Below are 24,870 nucleotides of genomic sequence, written 5' to 3' on the forward strand. Positions count from 1 at the left end.
TATTATATTATAGTATAGTATGTTATATAAAAACACAGTATGTGAGCATGATTTTAACGAGAAAAAACATTAGGCAGGCAGAACGCAAGTACGCCGCGATGACGTCATGAATATGCTAATTGACGTATGACGCCATCTAGCGACATTTAGCGACTTTTAGGGGAGGCGTTAGCTACTTTCCTTTGAAAATAGTTGGCAACACTGACTCTCAGTAGCGGTGTTCATTTCGACTCGGAGTCGGACAATAATGCCCACAGAGCCAGAGAATATATGCTGTATGGAGATAGAACAGGTATAGTTTAGTTTAATTATGGTTATAACTTATTTGTCATCTGCTTTTATCCACTATAAAATCATCCCTGTCCGAATGATGACCAAAATATACTGACGAGTTCGGTGAAGTTTATTGTACATCACACAAAAGATGAGCGTTAGTTTTACTCCAGAGAATCACTGTAAGAGCTGAATAAACACAGTATAAGAAGTGCGCATTAAAGTCTTATCCATAAACTCTCTCTCTCTCTCTCTCCCTTTCATTATCATCAACATACACAGCGAAGTACACAAAACACTCCTTACAACAGTAAACAAATACATACACACCTTTTCAGTGCGTGCTTAATAAACTGGTAAACCTTATATCCGTAAAACGACTCGATGAGCTGTCATAAAATGCGTGCTCTCACTTTCATTTCTGCCGTGATCAGTAACGTTAGGCCTGTCGCTCCGGAGACCGTAAGCTGGATCACAAACAGTACTGATCCATCCTCGAGTAACAACGAGAGTAAATGAAGACTGCTATGTTCATTCTTACATCCAACAACAACACACCTCAATCGCTTAGGAGACATTCTTGTCTACAGTTGCTCAAGCGTCGAAACAATGGCAGACTCTGTGTCCAGCTCACTCAGGGCGGGTCTATGCTCAAACTGCAGTGTCAATCAACAGTCGTGGGAGGGGCCTGTGCAATTCTACGTCACATTGCATAGAATCTTAGAACAGCTTGTTCTGAGACAGTGCTTATGATTTATGGGGATTATAAAAAAAAGCACTGGGTGGATTTTTATCATTATAGGGTGGTTGTGTACACACACTGCCAACACACATTTATGTTCAAACACCATGTAAAAGTGAATTTTGCTTAATAGGTGCCCTTTAAATAGGTTTACATGTATGTAAATGTAAAAAGTAAAAAAAATGTAAAAAAAAAATAAATGACTAAATGTTTACATGTTGTCTTAGTCATTTTAGTTCATTTAATTGATCTAATCTGTTTTATGTGTGTAATACTTTATATAATTATGGGTCTGCCTGTCATGTGAGTGATCACATGACAGGAAATAGGAAGTGAACTGCATAAAGGAAGCAGCATGGCAAACAATTAGTGGTCACTAACAAATGCGCTGGTGATCACTGAACCCGGACTGAGGAGTTGTATTCTTACCTTTCCAGTTACAAGCATTTTGACTATCACTTGGATTGTATTTACACTGTTGGACATTTGCATTAGGACTATCAACACACTGGGATTCATTCGGACTGTTTAAGGGTAAGGTGTTATGGACTCTATGCTTTTTAACAGCTTGAGGTGTCCGGGTTATTACTGTGTTGTTTTAAGTCTCATGAAAATATTGTAAATACACCCTTGCTTTTGCAACAACTGTTGTCTGTCATTTTTTTTTAAACACTTCTAACTCTGACACAGTGTATTCTGACCCCATTATGACTAAACCGAAACGGCCTAGGTTTACACCCTATTCAATATACTAAGAAGTTGATGAGTTGAATCAGGTGTTTTAATTAGTGAGATATCTAAAGTCAGAAAAACACCAAGCCAACAGTTGGCCATCGGGCGATGTTGGGCCGTTTTTGAGCGTCAGTCGGCTTAGTTTCTTCGGTGTGTTCTGCAACGTTGGCTCTAGTCAGTGCTGCTTGCTTTGTATAACCAGGGTACTGATGCACGGATCGCTGTTATATCAGCAGACACTGCCAAGTAATAAATTACATTCCAATTAATTGCGGGTGGGATAAATCATTAATGTGTTGATTTTAATGAAGACACCGAACTCTCATTTCACAGTAAAATGCAAAGAATGTGCATCACTCTTTTACTTTTGTTTACAACAACAACATATAACATTCCATAAAAACCCTAATTTGCCCGCGTTTCATTACGGGAGGGGATACACACGTAGATGGGCCACCAAGGAGACCGCCCCAGCTATTAGTTCCGGCCAGCAGCCATATCAGTTCCGGCCAGCAGCCATTTCACCATGTAGCCCAAGACTGGTTGCCTATTGAAGCTAAGCAGGGCTGAGCCTGGTTAGTACTTGGATGGGAGACCTCCTGAGAAAACCAGGTTGCTGCTGGAGGAGGTGTTAGTGAGACCAGTAGGGGGTGCTCACCCTGTGGTCTGTGTGGGTCCTAACGCTCCAGTATAGTGATGGGGACACTATACTGTCAAAGAGCACCGTCCTTCGGATGAGACGTAAAACCGAGGTCCTGACTCTCTGTGGTCATTAAAAATCCCAGGATGTCCTTCAAAAAAGAGTAGGGGCGTAACCACAGCATCCTGGCCAAATTTGCCCCTTGGCCTCTGTCCATCATGGTCTCCTAATCATCCCAATATACTGATTGGCTTCATCACTGTCTCCTCTCCAGCAGTAAGCTGGTGTGTGGTGTGCGTTCTGGCGCAATATATAAATGTAACAAATTAATTTTTAGCCGGTCTATGGCAGCCCTGGTGGCTATGGAGAGGTATTTATTGTTAAATTGATCTGATATAAAAGAAAAATACGTCCTTTTTGCTGGACACCCTGCTTTCCCCTCCTGGTCTCTTCGTTGATGCAGTCGTCGAGAGGTTTAAGGAGGCAAAAAAACAGGTTGCAGCATTCCAGAGATTCTTCCCTCGCTGGACTCCGGTCCCAGCCGTCTACTAGCACCTCACATCGGCAACAGCAAAAACAGAGTGTTGCTTCGAGCTCCCCCTCAAAAAGAATGGGGCTCTGGATGGCTCTCTAAGCTGATGTCTTTGTGGGGCGGTCGGAACTGAGGACCGGCTTCGGCTAAGAGGCCCTGATGCCAGATGGGTCAGGCCCCATCCAGGGAGAAGTGGTCTATACCAGTGTGCACTCTCCTTGGTGCCTTTAGGGAGACAATCTGCCAGTTAATTTTTTCAGTGTCCGCCCAGCGTCATTGCAGCTCTGGGAAGCTCCCCCCCCTTTGAGGAGGGTACTGGAGGAGTATGTTCACTTATTACCTGCCGGTCAACCGCTTCAGGGCACCGAACATATAACTCGAAATGCACTCGCTTTGGCTCGGTGCTCTCAGGAAATTAATCTGCCACCTCTGGTGTTTCGGGGCGCAGTGGTTTCCAGCGAGTTAACCCTCTCATTTCTGAGGTGTTTTCTGGGCCATGCAGGTGTTTTGATATGCCCTGACATTTGTACTTATTTCTGTAATAACATTTTCATGGCTAAAGTCTGATTACACTGTATTCATCACAAACTCTGCTACAATAATATGTGAGCAGCATGTGTGTAAAAGTTTGTAGTTTTGAGAAAATAATGTTTATGCGTAGTTTGTCACCAAAATAAGGCCATAAAACCCATACTAAATATTTGTTCACAAGACTTTTGAAAAAAAATTCTTGAAGCCTAGAATTTTTGCTTCAAAATGATGTGAAAATCATCCTGCCCACACATTCACATTAAACAATATATTGATTTAAAATTTGTAAGACATGTGTTGTGCAAGTGAGGTTTATTCAGGGAGGGCATGAATCATCATGAATATTGATGTGTTTCACACCTGGGAAGACAAAGATCCCTCCCTTAATAGCCCTGTCAGCTGAGGCTGTGAGGGAACTAGAACAAAGAATGTGAGTAGATTACAAGAATGGCTTTTTGATTATGTTTTATTTATAACACAACATAATCCAAATATACATAAGGACAAAAAGGTACATTATTGAGCACACTGATCTCAACAGAGCTACGGCGCCACGTTATCAACCAGGCAGAACAATCCTTCCATCCACCATAGATAATTTCTCAAATTGCTTATCTAATCTGTCTCAGCTGCTGCCTGAACCCAAACAAACAGATGAACTAGAAGAACTAACTAGCACTATGAGCACCATTCTCTCTAGAACATTGGATGTGGTTGCACCTATTAAATTAAAAAAGGTCAGAGAGAAAAATAAAGCACCATGGTACAACAATACTACGCATGTTTTAAAGAGAGAAACCCGTATTTTAGAGCGTAAATGGAAACAAACTAATTTAGAGGTCTTTAGAATCGCGTGGAAAGACAGTATGTCACGTTATAAAAAGGCCCTAAAAGCGGCCAGGGCTGAGCACCTCCGCAAACTAATAGAAAACAACCAAAACAATCCAAGGTTTTTATTTAACACCGAGGCTAGACTAACAAATAAACAGACGTCACCCGAACAAAATATCCCGTTACAGTTCAGTAGTAATGATTTCATGAACTTCTTCACTGAGAAAATAGAAAGCATCAGAACCACAATTGTAAACGTTCAATCTTCAATTGCGCCTTATAATTCAGCTTCAATTATCACCCCGCAAGAACAATTACAGTGCTTTACAACTATAGAACAAAAAGAGTTAAATAAACTTATCACTTCATCTAAAACAACAACATGTTTATTAGATCCTATACCAACTAAACTACTGAAAGAAGTGTTACCTGTAGTGGAAGAGCCTCCCCTCAATATTATTAACTCGTCTTTATCTTTAGGTCATGTTCCAAGAACATTTAAACTGGCAGTTATAAAACCTCTCATTAAGAAACCACAATTAGATCATAATAATCTAGCAAATTATAGGCCCATTTCAAATCTTCCATTTATGTCTAAAATATTAGAAAAAGTGGTGTCCGCTCAACTGGGCTCTTTCTTGCAACAAAATGATATCTATGAAAAGTTTCAGTCTGGATTCAGACCGCATCATAGCACTGAAACTGCGCTCGTTAAAATCACAAATGATTTACTTTTAGCTTCTGACCAAGGCTGTATCTCAATACTAGTTTTACTTGATCTTAGTGCTGCGTTCGATACTATAGATCACACATTACTCTTAGATCGACTACAAAATTATACTGGTGTTCAAGGACAAGCATTAAGCTGGTTCAAATCATACCTATCTGACCGCTACCATTTTGTCTATTTAAATGGAGAAAAATCGATCATAACTCCAGTAAACTATGGAGTGCCGCAGGGATCTGTGTTAGGCCCTCTGTTATTCTCAATATATATGATGCCACTTGGAAATATTATAAGGAAACAAGGAATTAGTTTCCATTGTTATGCTGATGACACTCAAATATATATTTCATCACGGCCGGATGAAAACGCAAAATTTTCCAAATTGACAGAGTGTGTTAAAGATATAAAAGATTGGATGACGCGTAATTTTCTTTTATTAAATCCAGACAAGACAGAGGTAATACTTATCGGTTCAAAAAACCGCCCACAAAACCTCGCACAATACAACTTTAACATCATTGGATGTCCTGTTACTTTATCCTCTACAGTAAAAGACCTGGGTGTTATACTCGATTGCAACCTGTCTTTTGAAAATCATATTTCATATGTTACAAAAACAGCCTTTTTCCACCTTAGAAACATTGCTAAGCTACGTAATATGCTATCAGTTTCTGATGCAGAAAAGTTAGTTCATGCATTCATGACCTCGAGACTGGATTACTGTAATGCTTTATTAGCTGGTTGTCCTGCATCCTCAATAAACAAGCTACAGTTAGTCCAAAATGCCGCCGCTAGAGTTCTTACGAGATCAAGAAAATATGATCATATAACACCGATTTTATCATCACTGCATTGGTTACCTATAAAGTTCCGTATTAATTACAAGGTATTGCTACTGACTTATAAAGCCCTAAACGGCTTAGCTCCAGTCTATTTAACGGATCTTCTATCGCCCTATAATCCATCGCGCTCTTTAAGATCACTAAATTCAAGGCTTTTGGTCATACCTAGGATATCCAGAACCACCAAAGGAGGGAGAGCATTTTCACATTTGGCTCCAAAACTCTGGAATAGTCTTCCTGATACTGTTCGTTGCTCAGACTCGCTCTCCCAGTTTAAAACTAGATTAAAGTCGCATTTCTTCAGCCAGGCATTCATATAATCCTACAGTTCAAACTACAATCCGGCCTCTAGCTCATAAATGCCAGAGGAGAACTGGCCCCCGACTGAGCCTGGGTTCCCCCAAGGTTTTTTTTTTCTCCATTAGGTCACCTGATGGAGTTTTAGGACACCATTAGGTCACTTGATGGAGTTTTTCGGTTCCTTGCCACTGTTGCCTTTGGCTTGCTCAGTTGGGGATATTTTAGGGATATTTAATTTAATTTTATCAATCAATAAATTCCTCTTGAAACAAACTTTCTTGTATTATTTTAATTTAATACTGTGAAGCTGCTTTGATACAATCTGTATTGTGAAAAGCGCTATACAAATAAACTTGACTTGACTTGACTTGAACAGTCACACACTTTTGTGTCATTCCTGAAACAGTTCTTGTTCAACACACCTGTCATTTCCAAGGTGTTTGCTTTTTCATTTTACCATGTTCATGTAGTGTAGCTTGCTGATGTTGGTACAGCACTCTCAGAGAAAAATAGTTTGAAGAGACTTGTGTGAATGTTTAAGTCAGCAGGACTCATCAGTGGCATCTGGTCCCTGTAAAAAACAACAAAACAACTGTGAACATGCTGATATCAGGAGCAACTAGAGCTGCACGATTTGGGGAAAAAAAATTCTAATTGTGATTTTTCTGGTAAAAATTGCTATTTAAAATGAAAATATATATATACATACCACGGACACGGTATTTCACAGTAAACACTCAGTAAAGACTGGTCTAAACATTCTAATATTCATCATGTTAGTGTAAACACTCATACTACTTTTATATAAAAACATCCTCATGTTGTACATATATATTTATTTAGCATTGAAAGGCTGCCTACCTGTCTATATTTCATATTTCAACATGTTTCATTCAACATTTCATACATTTTAGTATGGCAATAGTTCATTATAGTTCAATGTGAAGTTTATGTACTACTAACACATTAACTAATTTAAGTGAGAATAAATTTCTTACCTCTGCTTGATCAATCGCGTTCTTCTTCTTCTGAGGTAAATTCAAGGTAAACTCACAGTGTGTCTTCCAAACTCGATAAAAAGCAGAGGAATGATGAAGTTTGATGCTTTGTTTTGAGGTGATGGGGCGTTTACAGGTTAGCGTGGCTGTGGTCACATTATGGATAATGAGCAGACGCTTGAGAAACCATACCTCTCATTGGTTTCATACGGATTACATAAAAAGATAATGTTTGTTTTTGATATGAATCGCTCATGAATCATTCATACAAAAGTAGATACTAGCTTTCTAAAGACATATCTCTCATGTCTGTGTGGCAAGTATTCGCTAAGTTACAGTTCATTTTCGGATGCGTTTCGGAATGGACTTCACTGAGAGAGATGGCAGAGCCATCATGTTTTTTTCTTTATTTTGAGAATTGTGAGTGTACAGAAATAAACACTCAATGGTTTCGAATGATGTATAACACTTATCTGAAAAATGTTGAATGATGGCCGACCCTTAGGGGTTATTTTTTTTTCGTTTGTCCGCGGATGTCTCAGTACTGAGAGGCTCGCCCCTTCCGAGGTAGGTATTAGATGATTCTGCTCGGTTGTTCCCTGCCAATCATCGGGCGCTGGGCCGACTACTCAAAATGCACCAGAGGCCAGACTCAAGAGGCTCGTTCCCTTAGCAGACTACTGTATTTGGCAGCATCATGGTAACTTCTGCCAAATGTGTCTCAATGGGTCCTGCAGACTATAGAACAAGGCTACAGAATGTAGTTCGGTTCTCGTCCACCTCGCTTCAACATGGCCAAGCCACAGCAGGCTCAGTCTCTGCTGGCGAAAGAGACCATAGAACATGTTCCTCTACCCAAGAAACAGGCTTTTACAGACAGTATTTCATTGTTCCAATAAAAGATGGGGGGTTGCGTCTGATTTTAGATCTCTGCCAACTGAATCATACTCTGAGGACTACAGGTTAATAATGCTAACATTGAAGCTAATTATGAGTCAAATCAGATACGAGGACTGGTTTGTCACAATAGTTCTGAAAGATGTATACTTCGATATATCCATAGTCAACTCAGGAAGTTCCTCAGGTTTGCTTTCAGGGGAGAAGCTTACCAATAACGGGTTCTTCCTTTCAGCCTAGCATTGTCACCCCTCACCTTACGAAGTACGTGGATGCTGCGACTCCAGGGTATTCGCATACTCAATTATATCAACGATTTTCTGATTCTAGCTCAATCCGAGGAAATGGCAGTTCAACATCGAGATGACGTTCATCCTCCTTAGATGAGCATGAGACTCCTAGTGTTGACCCTTATGTTGTCTCTCAACCACAAGCAGACAAATTACCTTCCAAAACTGGAACGTTATTATGGTCCTGCATCCCACTTAATCGACAGGGTACAGCTGTGGCAATATGAGAACATTTTGCTGCTTCAGTTGTTATGATGTTGATTTAATGATGTATGATTTTTCTAGATTATTGTGCAGAGTGATCAGATGCATTTTACATATTTGCAAAAAGCTTTATTGGCCAATAAACTTTATCACAACACCCCAAATTTCACTGTTTATGGCCCAGACAAAAAATACCAGATAACATCATTTCATTAATCATATCATCAGCACGTGATTGCAATAAAAGGAGGGAAGAAGTGCTTCCAATCATTTTGTTCTTGTGTTAGCAATGGTTTCCTCCAAAGAAAGATGTGCTGCCATCATCTTTGCATCAAAATGGCCTCACATGTAAGGAAATGGCAGCAAAGAATTTTGCACCTGAAAGAACCATTTACCAGATCATAAAGAACTTCAAGGAGAGAGGTTCAGCATCAGTGAAGAAAGGCTTTAGGATGTCCCAGAGTGTCCAGTAAGCACAAGGACCGTCTGCTCCTGAGGAATCGGCTACAGAATCGTGTCACCACCAGTGCAGAACTGCTCAATATTGGCAGCAGGTGGGTGTAAGTGCATCTGCACACACAGTGAGGCCAAGACTTTTGGACAATGACCTGGTGTCAAGAAGGGCAGCAAAGAAGTCACTTCTCTCCAATAAAAACATCAAAGCTGGACTGAAATTCTGCAGGAAGTACAAGGATTGGACAGCAGAAGGCTGGTGCAAAGGTATTGTATCTGAAGCCCCCTTCTGACTGTTTGGGACAATCGACAATCTGTCTGGAAAATCGATTGTCCAGAGAAGCACAATTTGCACCTTGGAACCTATTTCAAAGTTTGCGTTCTCGGACCACGAAACACCGTTGTCATGCAAATGAATGGCCAGAGCGCATTAAAAGTTTTCTGTTTTCAGTTAAAACGGGGTCGTGTAAGCCTAATAAGTTAATAACTAATGATCTTTGCAACGGAAGGGAATCAATCAAAAACTTACTTTAGCTGGACAATAACTTTATTCTAGAGCTGCTGTAAAGCCAAAACAATCTCTGTTACAGTCATTTCCTATTATCACTGTAAAGCTGCTTTGAAACAATCTGTATTTGACTTGACTTGACTTGACTAGAAGAAAAGGTGAACGCTACCATGAGTCCAGTGTCGTGCCAAAAGTGAGGCATCCTGAGACCATCCATAGGAGTGTTAAAGGAACACTCCACCGTTTTTTCATACATAAACTGTTATTCCCTTAACTAAGACAAGTTGATACATACCTCTCTCGTCTCAGTGCATGCACTCAATCACTCAAACAAAATAAAATGCGCCGAGTCGAAGTGCTCCCAAGTGCTTTTCGGCCATACATTATAGTTATCCTTTTTACCCGCTTAGAAAAGCGCCACGTTTTATTTTGTGTCACCATACTTGGTCGTGTAACTACTCGTGTAACTGTATTTAAATAGGGAAAACGTACTCGGTTACTAACGTAACCTCGGTTCTCTCTAGAGAGGAAACGAGTACTGCGTAATATCTTACGCTAGGGGAAATCTCTTTTCCGCGAGATACTGAAGCCAAAAAATTATCCTTAATTTTGAAATAATGTAAAACGCGTTGCGGCAGCATGCAGACATAGGCGAGACAGCTCGCGCGCCTATTGGCTGCCCTGCGGCAACTGCAGCAGCCTATCGATAAGGCCCTATCGTGACGTCATCACCAATGGGGGCGCTTCGCGCCCCATACGTCACGTCCCGCCGAAACGGGCGTGGCCTGGGGCTATAAATATAGCATCGAAAGGCTAGCTTACCGGTTTTTCATCGCCGGAGCGAACCGGAGCGTGCGCAGGCACGGCAAGATACGCAGTACTCGTTTCCTCTCTAGAGAGAACCGAGGTTACGTTAGTAACCGAGTACGTTCTCTTACGAGAGGTACTCTCGTACTGCGTAATATCTTACGCTAGGGGAAACAGTGTAAAACGCCGTGCATGCTATGATCCAGCACCAAAGTCCCAAGGGCAGGTGCCCGGGCTCATGTAGTACATGATCATAAGTGACTCACAGAGAGCCCAGGAAGAGTGGCTAGAATAGCATCATTCCTGTAATGCAGCATCCTATAAGAACAGTTATAGTGATGGTATTTACTCAGTCAGGGCGACCCCGGCCTGGACTGATGAATATAGTGGGTCTTACACATTGCCCATAGAGCTGCGCGATCTAAACGAGCGTTGCTCGCGCTATTTTGGTATTCTGGGCCGGACGTACTCGGGGCAGACAGTACCGATTTCTAGACTGAAAGCAGCTTAGCTTGCAGAGCGGGAACCTCTAGGTTATAAAACCTTATAAATGTAGACGGGGAGGCCCAGCCTGCCGCCATACAGATATCTTGCAAGGCAATCCCACTAGACCAAGCCCACGACGAGGCCACGCCTCTCGTGGAGTGCGCTCTGACACCCAATGGGCACTGCAAGCCCTTAGAGGTGTAAGCCAGCGCTATAGCATCGACTATCCATCTGGATAGGCTCTGTTTCGAAACGGCGAGTCCCTTAGAACGTCCGTAGAGTGAAACAAAGAGCTGCTCCGTCTGTCTGAAAACAGACGTGCGGGACACATAAGCCCTTAGCGCCCTGACTGGGCAAAGGAAGCTGGCGTCCTTCTCCTCGTTAGAGACCGGCAGGGCAGACAGGGAAATTACCTGGGCCCTGAACGGTGTATTGAGGGATTTTGGGACGTACCCGTGCCTTGGTTTGAGTATGACTTTCGAGTCATTTGGCCCAAACTCCATACACGTCGCGCTCACTGAGAGCGCTTGTAAGTCCCCTATGCGCTTCACTGAAGCGAGAGCCAGAAGAAACACCGTTTTGAAAGACAAGTGTTTGATATCTACTGACTGGATAGGCTCAAATGGGGCACCCTTCATGGCCTCCAAGACCGTAGAAAGGTCCCATATGGGGACTGAGGGAGGTCTGGGAGGATTTAACCTCTTAGCTCCTCTAAGGAACCGAATGACCAGATCGTTCCTTCCTAGTGACTGACCAAGCGTTGGTTTGGAAAACGCTGCTATAGCCGCCACATAGACTTTGAGCGTGGATGGGGCTCTGCCTTCATCCAGTAGCTCTTGTAGGAAGGAGAGAACCTCCGTCACTCCACAGTCCAGGGGTGAAAAGCCGCGTGCTGTGCACCAGCTGGAGAACACTGACCATTTTGAGGAATAGAGCCGTCTCGTAGAGGGAGCTCTAGCCTGCATGATCGTGTTTAACACTCCCTCTGGGATATCAGAGGGTACCCGTTGATGGCCCACGCATGTAGGGACCAAAGCTCCGGGCGAGGATGCCAGATCGAGCCCCTGGCTTGAGAGAGGAGGTCCCTCCTCACTGGTATTGGCCATGGGGCAGTGCTCGTCAGCTGCATAAGAACTGGGAACCAAGCCTGGTTCTTCCAGAACGGAGCAACCAGTAACACTGAGCATCTGCTTTCCCTGATCCGCTCTAATACCTGAGGTATGAGCGTGATGGGGGGAAAGGCATAGAGCGGGCAGCGGGGCCAGACGTGGGCCAGCGCATCCCTGCTCTTTGAGAAAAATTCCGGGCAGTGAGCGTTTTCTTGAGACGCAAACAGGTCTATCTTTGCTCTGCCGAATGTCTGCCACAGCAGTTGGACTGTCTGCGGATGCAGTGACCATTCTCCTGCTGGAACATTGTTCCTGGACAGTCTGTCTGGTCCCACATTCAGGTGGCCAGGCACATGCGCTGCTCTGAGCGAGCGCAAATTGTGCTGAGCCCATACCAGGAGGCGTTTCGCTAACCTGTATAGGTTTCGGGATGTGATGCCTCCCTGGCGATTTATGTAGGATACCACTGACATGTTGTCCGAGCGGACCAAGACGTGGTGTCCTGCTATTTGGGGACGAAAGCGCCTCAGCGCGTTGTCGACTGCCATCATTTCCAGGCAGTTTATGTGCAGAAGCTTTTCCCGTTCTGACCACTGGCCAAAAAACGGTCTGCCCTCGAGCAGTGCTCCCCATCCCGAGGTGGAGGCGTCCGTGGACACCACCTTCACACTCGAGGAAGTCCCCAGGCTTACACCTGACTGGTACCAGTCGGTCGCTCTCCAGGGTATCAGTGCTGAGACGCATTCCTGATCGACCTTGAGACGAAAGAGACCTGAAGTCCATGCTCGACGCGGTACTTGCGCTTGTAGCCAGAACTGCAGTGGGCGCATGCGAAGCAGACCCAGCTGGAGAACTGTGGATGCTGCTGCCATGAGACCGAGCATCCTTTGAAACTTCTTTAGCGGGACTATAGTGCCGCGGCGGAAGGTTTCTGTCATGCGCTGAATAGTCAATCTGCGCTGTAGCGATATTTGAGCTGTCATTGACAGCGAGTCCAGTTCTGTGCCCAGGAAAGATATTCTCTGACTGGGAGACAGTGAACTTTTCGCCCAGTTGACTTTGAGACCCAGATTCTCGAGATGTTCGAGTAAAATGGTTCTGTGTTCTATGAGCTCCGTATGTGACTGAGCTAGAACCAGCCAATCGTCCAAGTAGTTCAAAACTCGCATTCCCCGAAGTTTCAGGGGAGCGAGGGCTGCGTCCATGCACTTCGTGAATGTACGGGGTGCTAGGGACAGGCCAAACGGTAGGACTGTGTATTGATAAGCCTGGCCCTCGAAGGCGAATCTCAAAAATCGCCTGTGACGTGACGCTATTTGTATTTGGAAATACGCGTCTTTCAGATCTATTGACACAAACCAGTCCCCGTGGCGAATTTGCGCGAGGATTTTCTTGGTTGTGAGCATTCTGAACCTGCGTTTTGAAAGCGCTACGTTCAGTTGTCTTAGATCTAGAATGGGTCTGAGACCCCCGTCTTTTTTCGGAACCAGAAAATATCTGCTGTATAGCCCCCCTTCGCTCTGAGCTTGAGATAAAGGCTCTATTGCCCCTTTGCTCAACAGCTTCGCAATTTCGGTACGAAGTACACTTGCTACTTCCTTTTCTACCGTGGTTTCGACTCGCACCGCACAACGGCGGGGACGTCGAGCGAACTGTAGCGAATAGCCTCTTTTTATAATGTTCAGCACCCATTCTGATACACCGGGAAGCTTTGCCCACGCATGTGCGTGCATAGCTAAGGGTTGAATGAGATTGGAGCTCTGGTCGTGACATAGTGGCGACCGGGGAGCTTCGGTATGCTGTATTATAGACACCGCATTTGCAGCGCTCGAGGCGGGGAGTGTTTTGATCACAGCGGGCGGTTCGCCCGCGCTCGGCTCTCTCACGGCAGGTAGCTGAGAGACGGCGAGCGTGGGGGAAACCGAGGGATTCGTCATGTCTGTGAGTGAATGTGGGCGCAGGACAGCGGGCACATTTGCACTGAAAACACCATCGACCTGAGTCGGTTGTATGTGTGTTGGTTTCGTTTTTACAGAAACCAAGAGACATGCAGCGTGTAGTGTTTGTGGGCACTGGGACGTGGGCACGTTCACTACATTCTGTGCGCAATCGACATGAGTCGATTTTATGTGCGCGAGCCCTGTGGGGCGGGCTGTGTCTGTGTGTAGGAATGGGCACTGGGCAGTGGGCATTTTTACTACACTCATAACACCGTCGGCCGTGGCCGGAATACCAGAAAATACGCTCTTTACAGGATTTATCTGGGTCGCCGTGAAAACGGCGTTTGTGTACAGGCAAGCGGGTAATGCAACCGACTTGTTTACTGCAGAGTACACTGGAACAGTCGCATGTAATGGAACTGGACGAGCGGGAAGTTTTGGTGGAAACCCGGCCGCAGCGGGGCTTGGACACCGTCGTTTTCCTAAGCTGGCTAGGAAGACTTTGAGGCCTCGGGCTTCATCTCAACCTTCGGCCGAGTCCCACGCTGTGGGGGGCGGCGGCCGGCAGAGCGAGAGCGTGGTCTCTGGTCCCGGGCCTGTCGACGCTGTGAAGCGGCGGCGGGGGGCGGTGGCTGCGAGCTGCGAGCAGACGGCTGTTTAGAGCGGCCTGATGCGGAGCTAGAGCGCTTTGGCAAAAAGTGCTTCATGGCCTGCGACGTCTTTTGTACCTCAGCGAATCTGTCCGCGAAATCTTTGACGGACGATCCAAAGAGGCCAGTAGCAGAAACGGGGGCGTCGAGGAACACAGAGCGCTCCGAGTCCGGCATTTCTGAAAGCGTCAGCCAGAGGTGTCTCTCAGCAACGGTGAGAGAGGCCATGTTCCGCCCTATGGCCTGTGCAGCGGATTTCGTAGCGCGGAGTGCGAGGTCCGTAGCGCTCCTTAAATCCGCCACGTTGATTGCTTCCGTGCCTTCCTCGTCCAGCTTTCGGAGAAGGTTAGCTTGGAAGATCTGGAGAGTGGCCATAGTGTGTAGCGCTGATGCAGCCTGCCCAGCGGCGGTGTAAGCGCGACTGTGCAGGGTGGAAGTAGCGCGGCAGGCTTTTGAAGGTAGCGCCGTCTTAGTCCGCCGTCCAGCAGAGGGCGGGCAAAGATGGGCTGCTACCGCCTCCTCCACTAGAGGGAGAGCGAGGTATCCTCTGTCTTTGGCACCGTCCACCACGGAGAATGCCGCCGAAGCAGAGGAACGTAGCCTGGCTGAAAAAGGGGCGCTCCAAGACTTTGCCAGTTCTTCATGAAGCTCAGGAAGAAACGGGGCGGGTCTTGAGGGCGTGGAAACGCGGTCCCCTTGCAGAAAACAGCCGTCCAGACGGTTGCGTGTAGGCTCGGCGGGCGCGGACCACTCGAGGCCGAGGCTCTCTGTGGCCTGTGTGAGCAGACGCATCAGCTCAGCTTCAATGCTGGCCCGTTTTCCTGACGACTCGCGGGCAGAAGAAGGGGCGAGGTCCACAGAGCTCGCCCAATCCTCGCTGTCCGAAGCCAGGATAGAGCAGTTGTCCTCCTCGAAAACTGCCGCTTCTTCCTTGTCATCTCCGGCGGAAGCGGCGGCCAGCGGCGGCCACTGTCCGGGAGTGAGAGACTCGAGAGAAGCAGACGGCGAAGCTGGCAGGCGCACCGGCGAGCTTTTCTCGGTGGGAGGCTGAGGGATCCGCTGAGCACGGCGCTTTTTACGGCGCGGCGTCGAAGCGGGGGGTGCAGGCTCGTGGAAAGTTGCCATGCGAGTCCTCAGAGTCGCCATAGGCATAAGCTCGCAGTGAGGGCATCCGCCGTCAGCGAGCGCTAGAGCCGCATGTCCTTCACCCAGGCAGGAAACGCAGATGACATGGCGGTCCCCGTCGCTGAGTGGGGCTCGGCACGAGCCACAGGATGGACGAGACATCTTGAAAAAGACGCTCTGCTCTTTTAGAAAGGGAGTGTGAGTCGCGGCGGCGAACACACACAAAGCAATGAAAGGATATAACGCCGGATAGCGTAGCAGGAACGGTGGTTGAAGGCGGCGCGGCCAGCGACTCCAGGTACCGAACTCGTCCCGCTGAAATGCTGTTTCCACGGCGCGGCTTCTTCTCTCTGGATCCAGCGATGCGTGAGCTCCGCTGAAGAGATGAAAAATCGGTAAGCTAGCCTTTCGATGCTATATTTATAGCCCCAGGCCACGCCCGTTTCGGCGGGACGTGACGTATGGGGCGCGAAGCGCCCCCATTGGTGATGACGTCACGATAGGGCCTTATCGATAGGCTGCTGCAGTTGCCGCAGGGCAGCCAATAGGCGCGCGAGCTGTCTCGCCTATGTCTGCATGCTGCCGCAACGCGTTTTACATTATTTCAAAATTAAGGATAATTTTTTGGCTTCAGTATCTCGCGGAAAAGAGATTTCCCCTAGCGTAAGATATTACGCAGTACGAGAGTACCTCTCGTAAGAGAACGTGGAGGTGTTTGGTCGCTTCTAGCTTCATCTCTGTTCGGATCCTAATGAATGAACTGGGCTAAGCTAAGTGCTATCAAAGTGTCGCCGCACGACAGAGTGATTGAGTGCACGCACTGAGACGAGAGAGGTATGTATCAACTCGTCTTAGTTTAGGGAATAACATAGTTTAATATGAAAAAACGATGGAGTGTTCCTTTAAATTGAACCCAAACATAAGCTATAATACACCAAATATATATATATATATATATGTATATATATATATATATATATATATATATGTATATATATATATATATATATATATATATATATATATATAATTATTTTGTTTTATGTCAATCAGTGAGATTTTATGGAGATTTGCTAATTTGTCCATAGTTGTGCAATAGGTATTCTGGATGTATAAGAGGCGGGGTGGGGTGTTGTGGATGTTTTATTTAAAGGGCTATTTAAGTAGTCAACAAAGTACCTGACTCAAACCTTTAAAAAATAAAAAATAAACATTTTTGGAAAAAGGCTCATTTTACAACTGCCCCAGAGTTAAACAGTTGAGTTTTACTGTTTTCGAATCCATTCAGCCGGACTCTGGGTCTGGCGGTACCACTTTTAGCATAGCTAAGCATAGATCATTGAATCGGACAGGACCATTAGCATCTCTCTCAAAAAAATGACCAAAGAGTTTCGATATTTTTCCTATTTAAAACTTGACTCTTCTGTAGTTGCATCGTGTACTAAAACCGACGGAAAATGTAAAGTTGCGATTTTCTAGGCTGATATGGCTAGGAACTATACTCTCATTCCTGCGTAATAATCAAGAAACTTTGCTGCCGTATGGGTGCAGCAGGCGTAATGATATGACGCAGCGCCAGAAAATAGGTCTCATAGGTTAGACAAACTTAGTCCCGGTCACGTTGGAAGTTACCGAGCTGGGGTCATATCATTACGCCTGCTGGACTCATGGTACGGCAGCAAAGTTTCTTGATTATTATGCAGGAATGAGAGTATAACTTTTCATTTTCCGTCGATCTTAGTACACGATGTAACTACAGAAGAGTCAAGTTTTAAATAGAAAAAATATCGAAACTCTTTGGTCATTTTTTTGAGAGAGATGCTAATAGCCCTGTCCGATTCAATGATCTATGCTAAGCTATGCTAAAAGTGGTACCGCCAGACCCGGAGTTCGGCTGAATGGATTCGAAAACGGTAAGACTCAACTGTTTAACTCTAGAGGAGTTGTAAAATGAGCCTATTTCCAAAAAAAGTGGAGTTATTGTGGACTTTAAGCTGGACAGTGACTTTTATTATAGAGCTGCTGTACAGCCAAAACAATATTTGTTGCATTAATTTCCTATTATCACTGTAAAGCTGCTTTGAAACAATCTGCATTGTATAAAGCGCTATACTATAAATGAAGGTGACTTGACTTGACTAGACTTGGACTCCACACCGGGTTCTCAAGAGCTGATGTCCTAAGCATGTGCTCGCCATGATTCACACTAGAACAGGCCCTTGTTAGTATGGCGTAGTGGGTATTAATGTTCCCATAGCATTATCCTCAGACGCAGCGTAGAGTTGCCTTGAAAGGGAACGTCTCGGTTACGACTGTAACCCTGGTTCCCTGAGAAGGGAATGAGATGCTACGTCACCTTGCCATTCCTCCTCCATGCCTGTGAGCGACTTCCTTCAGACAATCAGAAACTGACAATGTTTGGTACGTGTATCCCTTATAGCTTCCTGGTTATGAAGTCATGTGTCTCAGGATGATGTTCCACCAATAAGTGATTTTACATATGCTTCAGACACAATCACGCAGAGGAATTCCCATATCATCATCAGACACAGCGTCTCGATCCCTTCTCAGGGAACCAGGTTTGCCGTCATAACCGAAGACGTTTTGCAGTGACTAAGCTAGTGTTTAGTGGATCCATGTTGTGTTGATTAAATCTAGCAGATATTTAATATGTTATCTAATGCAACAACATTCAGACATTTTAAAGCATCCAAATACTTTTTTGAGGACACTGTATCAAGATAATTTAAATAAATGTATTCAATAAAACAGCTCCCATTGGGCAGACACCTTAGTCAGCGCAGTCACCTGTCAACAAAGAATCCAATGATGGGTCCTTCAGTGGTGGTGTTAGGAGGTTTCCAGGACACGATGACATAATCTCTATTAGCGTCATGGATCTTGATGTCCATTGGAGCTCCGGGAGCTTGAGGAACTGGAGGTGGACCATCTGTCAAGGCAAAACATGATGACTCCTACACATCACTGATGCACTAAGGGGAATCACTCTGAAACAGATGTATGTTCTATATGAGATTGTCAGAGATGAATTATGCTAATCTGGACCTTTAAATGCCATCAAAAGAATCACATAAGATTTTCCATCAAGCCTTGGAAAAGTTCATAACTCTTTACCATCAACGTAGACGTAAGCCCTGTGGACCGCATCACCTCCCTTTGTCACCATGCGGAGGGTGTAAAGACCCTCATCATCTTTAGCGAGTTGAGTAAGCGTGAGCTTGGCAACACCTCCCCCAGACTCCATTTTCACCCACTTCGACTCTTTCAGGAGATGATCTGGAGGGCCAAAAAAACAACATGGGGTATCAGAGGAGAGAAAATGAAACTATTACTTTTGTAGAATATAATGAGATTGGAGTGAAATGAGTCATAAACTACAACTAGACATAAAAAGCTATTTCTTTAGTACATGACTCAACTGCAAAACAAATACCTACAAAACAACTTGGAAAATTAATATCTGACCGGGGTGAATGACACAACAATGAATCAGTTGTCATTGGACAGTTAAATAGCTATAAAAATTTCAGCAAAAAAAAAAAAAAAAGTTTTAGTATTATCCAGCCTTTCACCAAAATATATATTTCATTATTTATGCATTTGAAGAAGTAACATAGTATCTAGAATTAAAAAAATTAAAACATAATAATTTTCCTCACTATCATTAACTATCATTAAAAAACTATCATTAAAAGCAGGAATTTATATTCATCAATATAACAATAAATAGCAGTAATTACTTAAACACATTTTATTAAAATATTTTAAAAGCAATGTCAACAACTGCACCAAAAATGTGAGATGTATGCTCTCACATTCCTCTGTTGCTTAGGTCCAAAAAGTTAAATCATATGATAAATCATATCAATGAGCGAAGTGTGTAATTTCTGTGCCACTAGCAGCACAAAAAACGGAATTGTTTAAGCAGACTTAAAAGACTGGCTCAACCAACTGGCACGTGTTTGTCAGTCAGTAAATAATAGGAGATTAAAAACAGTCATTATGTTTGCAGTGCACAAAAATGACATGCTTAAAAAGGGACCTATGAATTATTCTTAACAATAAGAGTAACTGGTGTGACGTTTGGTGGCCACTTCCTACCATCTCGGTACCACAGCGCCTCAGGTTGCAGGTTAGCAAGGTTGGGGTTAATGGTCATCTTGCAGGTCAATGAGGCCTTTTCGCCTTCTTTTCCAAAGGTCACGCCAAACGTTTCAGTGAAGGTGATGTTAATCTTTGTGTACTTGATTTCAGGTAAAATGGCATCTGAGAAACAACAAAACAGTTCCTTTCTTTCATGACCTGTTTATAAATCATCCCAGTTATTCACTCTTTATTGAAAGGAGGCTTTCCCACTTACACTGGTAAGGCATCCAGGAATAAGGACTGGACTTCTCTTCCTCCTTGCACCCTATAAAGCAGACACAACAAGAAGTAAAGGTAACACTTCAGAATACTGTTCCTTCATTAATGAATAACTACACAGGAACAAATGTGTAACGCACCATTAACATTCTAATAACTACTATTAACTAACAAGAAACTGATTAATGAATTAGTAAGTAATAGCGCTCAGTCGAATGTGGTAGTTCACTATTAGCTAATCAGTAACTAATCAGTAATTTTTCATACCTCACTGAAGACTACTAAGAACTACTATTAACAGGTTCATAATTTATATTAATAATGCATAATGTATAATATAAGGTAATGGTAACCATTAATGAATCAAGTGTTACTACATCCTTCTAAAGGAACTACTAATGGGTTTTTGTAAGGTTTTGGATAGTAATGACTCAACTGTTACTACATCTTTCTAAAGGAACTACTAATTATTTGGATCAGTATTCTAAAGTGAAGATCATGGGAACACATCGGAAGGAATTAGTAATTGCTATTCAAAATCTTATAAAAATCTCAAAAGCTTGCAATGACTTCAGTCAATATTAGGTACTTATCATGTTTTTTGCTTTAAAATACTGATCCAAATAATTAGTAGTTTCTTAAGAAGGATGTAGTAACACTTGAGTCATTACTAGTGGGTTACCATTACCTTTTATTATAAATTATGCATTATTCATGTTAATTATGAACCTGTATATAGTAGTTCACTGGGAGGTATGATTTTTTTTTTTTTTTACTGATTAGCTAATAGTAAACAACCACATTTGACTGAGTGATTTTACATACTAATTCGTTAATCAGAGTTTCTTGTTAGTTAATAGTAGTTACTAGAGTGTTAATAGTGTATTACTCATTTGTTCCTGCGTAGTTATTCATTAATGAAGGAACAGTAAAGTGTTACCAGAGTATATATTGACTTTTTAAAGAAAGGGATCATAGTCTACGTTTGGATAAAAAACACATTTGTAATTTGTAGACTTTTTTGGTTCTCCTACAAATTGTATCTTATTGTAAGGATGCTTAGATACCAGAAAACAGGAGAAAAAAGCTTACTCTTCACAATGACGGAGGCCTGGGAGGAAGCCTGTCCGTGCGAGTTTGAGGCTACAGCCATGTACATTGCAGTGTCATCAGTTGCACACCTACAGAAAACATGTATAACTCATTCACAGGTGTCTACAACTTCAATCAATACACGACTGGACCGCAACACAGTCTTCTCCCACTCCACTAATTAATCAGTCAATAAATAATCAACATGATTGCTATTTGATTGGATATATGCCACAGTCATTTCCTAATTGACATTTGGAAAGCACGTAAAGTGCTTCCCCATCATGATGGATAAATTGGCAGTTAACTAATGCTCTAATGTCAAGAGGATAATTGCTCCAAACTAAATGCTAATGTAGACTAGCGCCTGCTTTCGAAACGTGTTCAACACGGGAGCCTCTAAGGCTTGAATGGCAAACACGAGACGCAAGGGAAAGGAAAATGAGAAGACTGTAATGTGACCTTCGGCGTGACCGTACTATATTAGAGACGTTTCTCTTAGCCCCTGCGGTCTTGAGAAGCATGGCTGTTTGTCAAAAAGTGAAAGGTTTGGTCATTTTAGAGGAAATGCGGAACACCAAGATTCACCTGTGAGATTTGGCCTCTGAATGCAAGAAGCCATCAGGAAAGTGACATAAGGGCCAGGGTGAGTTTTTGTGGGACTGACAGGGTGACAGCAGTGAAAGTCATCTCTCTGTAAGGCGCCGGAGTGTCAGATGACACCAGACTCAGCACTTTGACATGAACAGCTGACAGCAGCTCAAGACGTGGGCGACCAGCCCTGGACTAAATTGGAAAAGTTCACATGCAATCCCATTGACATGACTTCCTTTTGTGGAAATTCACTTGTTAGTAACATTCAAATATGTTTTAGAGGGTGAATCTCATGAAATATCTAAGAGCATATCCTTTGAGGTCAAATTGCACCACAAAATATTTTATAAAGAAATAATTATTTGAACTAAAAAAATTAGGAATATTTTTGAATTATTAAAATGTTTTAGAATAGTTTGACAATTATGCATATTTCCCCTATTTTATTACTGTAAAAAATGATTAATTATTTTCACATTATTTGTGTATTTCTTGTACTGCCGTTAATTTAATTATTATAAACTGTTATTACAATAATTATTTACAGTACATAAAGGCAAACTTTTTTGGGGGGAATAACCACTGGGACTTGCACAACAACGAAAATACTAAGGCACATAAGGCATACTTTTTTAGTCACACTTTACAATAAGGTTCATTAGTTAACATTAGTTAACTACATTGGTTAACATGAACTAAGAATGACCAATTCTTCTTCAGCATTTATTAATCTTAGGTAATATTAATTTCAACATTTACTAATACATTATTAAAATCAAAGGTTGTATTTGTTAACATTAGTTAATGCACTGTGAACTAACATGAACAAACAATGAACAGCTGTATTTTTATTAACATTTACAAAGATGGATAGATAATGTAACAAAAGGATTGCTCATTGTTAGTTCATGTTAGTTAATACATTATCTAATGTTAACTAATGAACCTTATTGTAAAGTGTTACGACTTTTTTTTTTTTTTACTTAATGGTCATGATAGTAATGTCACAATGCAACATCCTACTGGATTTAAAATGTTCTATGCAAGTGTATTTATTTATTTGGGGAGAAATGCAACCTGGACATGTTTTTCCTGAGATTCCTACAAAAGTTTTTGAAAGTTTAATAACTTGGAAATCTCTTAAAAGTTTCCTGCTTTCTGTGGCTATCCAATAACTAAGTGAGTATTTAATGAGCACTCAACCTGAGTCTTGTCACTTATTTTGTCCCCATTCAAGTTTGTCACTCATTCTGTTCAATACAGATCATCAGTAAACCACATTCTGTCATTGCATCCCTATCCAAAAAAGTACACAGAAAAGTTTGAATTACTTGAGGATGGTGAGGGCATGGAATCCAGCGCTGTTCTCCACAAAGTACTTTCCAGAGGAAATGTCCAAGATGACATCATCCTTGAACCTGTAGAATGTTTGTGATTTAAAAACAACAGATCTACTTTGCGTCTCTTTGGCCTGTTCCATATATGATTAAAAATATTATGAAGTGTTTGATGCAATTAAAATAAGTTTTTCTTTATTTAAAGAAACGCTTTCTTGTAGCTGGCCACATATAATGCTAGACCTGTAACTTTAAACTCACAAGTTACATTGTATGACCACAGACGATATGTGAGAGCAACCGCACTGAACCCTAGTGCAGGAGGCACGGCAGGCCTGTTTGTGAAAAGAAACCTCACCATTTGACGTGTGGGGTGGGATATCCCTCCACCGAGCAGAAAAGTTTAATGGCACTGTTTTCAAACACTGTGTGGGACCTCAGTCTAACCAAAAACTTGGGGCCCCTGATCATGGACTCCTCACGGATGTATTTTTCAGGCATCTTCCTATCCACCTATTGAAAAGAGACAAACAATTCCATGGCCTGTTGGATCATAAAACGTCTATGTATGACAAAATATATGTCCTAAAAAAGAGTCAGTTCTATTTAACCTCTGATTTACTCGGCTCACTGCAGCTAACAGCAAATGTCTTTAACACACATTAAAATGCATATTGACTAATGAAAGTACTATAACAGCAGCAGGTCTAAAAATAAGTTTGTTAAAAAGAAAGGAATGATTATTTAAAGTGCTTTACCACTCCCTTGATTCTCTTCTGCGTTTGGTATTGATATTTCACCTCTTCAGCCGCAGAGCTAAAAACAAACATTTTCGTATATTAAAATGTTAACGGTACAAACAGCATGAAAGATTCATCAGAGAATTCATAATATCAATGTGGGTCAGTAATGCTTCATGTCATCCCAGGTTAATCAGTTTACTGATTTTGATATGCATTCAAACATGCATATTTCATGCATTTCAACCGAGACCTTTTAGGGCAGTCTACAGTGGAAAGAAACAAGTAACAAAATAAACATGCACTTTAAAAAAAAACGAATCTGATAAAATACAACATTTGACATTTATTATCTTTACCCATGGTTTACACAATGGTTTCGAAACTGAAAATTGCCCATTTGCCCCTCAGAGGGGGTCAAAAGGGGCAAACAAGCCATCATCACAATTCTCTTCTCTATAATATAAAATGTTCTTTAAACCAGCATCTGCTTTTTTCCTGATATATTAAAATATAACTAATTTTGCTAAATCATTTTGCTAATAATTCTAATGAAGATTTTTTTTTTCCTATCCTAAAATATCCAATTTTAACGATCAAATGAAAAGCTTGTCAAACTTAAAACATGTCTCTATAAAATGTACTATTGAAAGCAAAAAGTTTCCTGACAGTATCAGGGTATTTAGTGCATGTTCTGAAACTGATATGAGTGGTCAAGTGAAAGTGCATACATCAGGACCTATAACTAATCCTCCTCTATTTTCAGTTCTTCACTAGTTTTTATCACCTTTATTTTAATCTGCTAGTTAATATTAAATAGTCATGCAATGTGACAAATGTAGACTGTAGTCTCTCTCTCACTAATATGAGGTCATATAAGCTGGACGCATAATTAGAAAATAGTTTTACATGGAGTATAGCATGTCACCCTGTAGGCCATGTCAACTTCCCGAAAGTATGTCATGTCAACTACCCAGAGGAAATCAGTGACATGCATGACGGTATCAGTTATAGCTCAGCTACTGTTGGTAATATGGTTTATTAGAAAAGCTTCAACAGATAATGTTATTATATGCTATAAATGATGTTGCTATTTTATCACAA

General features: G+C 42.5%; 1 protein-coding gene across 1 annotated transcript in view; it reads right to left on the reverse strand.

The window, feature by feature from the left end:
* The window catches only part of myom2b (myomesin 2b), a 76,534-nt gene that overhangs the window by 50,041 nt on the left and 1,623 nt on the right, over positions 1–24,870 (reverse strand). Inside the window, exons 3-10 of the mRNA XM_082154412.1 lie at positions 23,785–23,842; positions 23,385–23,539; positions 23,021–23,107; positions 21,096–21,184; positions 19,999–20,049; positions 19,740–19,904; positions 18,753–18,914; positions 18,426–18,567 (exon numbers count right to left, since the gene is read on the reverse strand). Coding sequence (XP_082010538.1) covers positions 18,426–18,567; positions 18,753–18,914; positions 19,740–19,904; positions 19,999–20,049; positions 21,096–21,184; positions 23,021–23,107; positions 23,385–23,539; positions 23,785–23,842 — 909 coding nt within the window. The remainder of the gene's footprint in view (positions 1–18,425; positions 18,568–18,752; positions 18,915–19,739; positions 19,905–19,998; positions 20,050–21,095; positions 21,185–23,020; positions 23,108–23,384; positions 23,540–23,784; positions 23,843–24,870) is intronic.

The sequence above is a fragment of the Leuciscus leuciscus genome (assembly GCF_965113295.1).
Source record: "Leuciscus leuciscus genome assembly, chromosome: 22".
Taxonomy (NCBI): domain Eukaryota; kingdom Metazoa; phylum Chordata; class Actinopteri; order Cypriniformes; family Leuciscidae; genus Leuciscus; species Leuciscus leuciscus.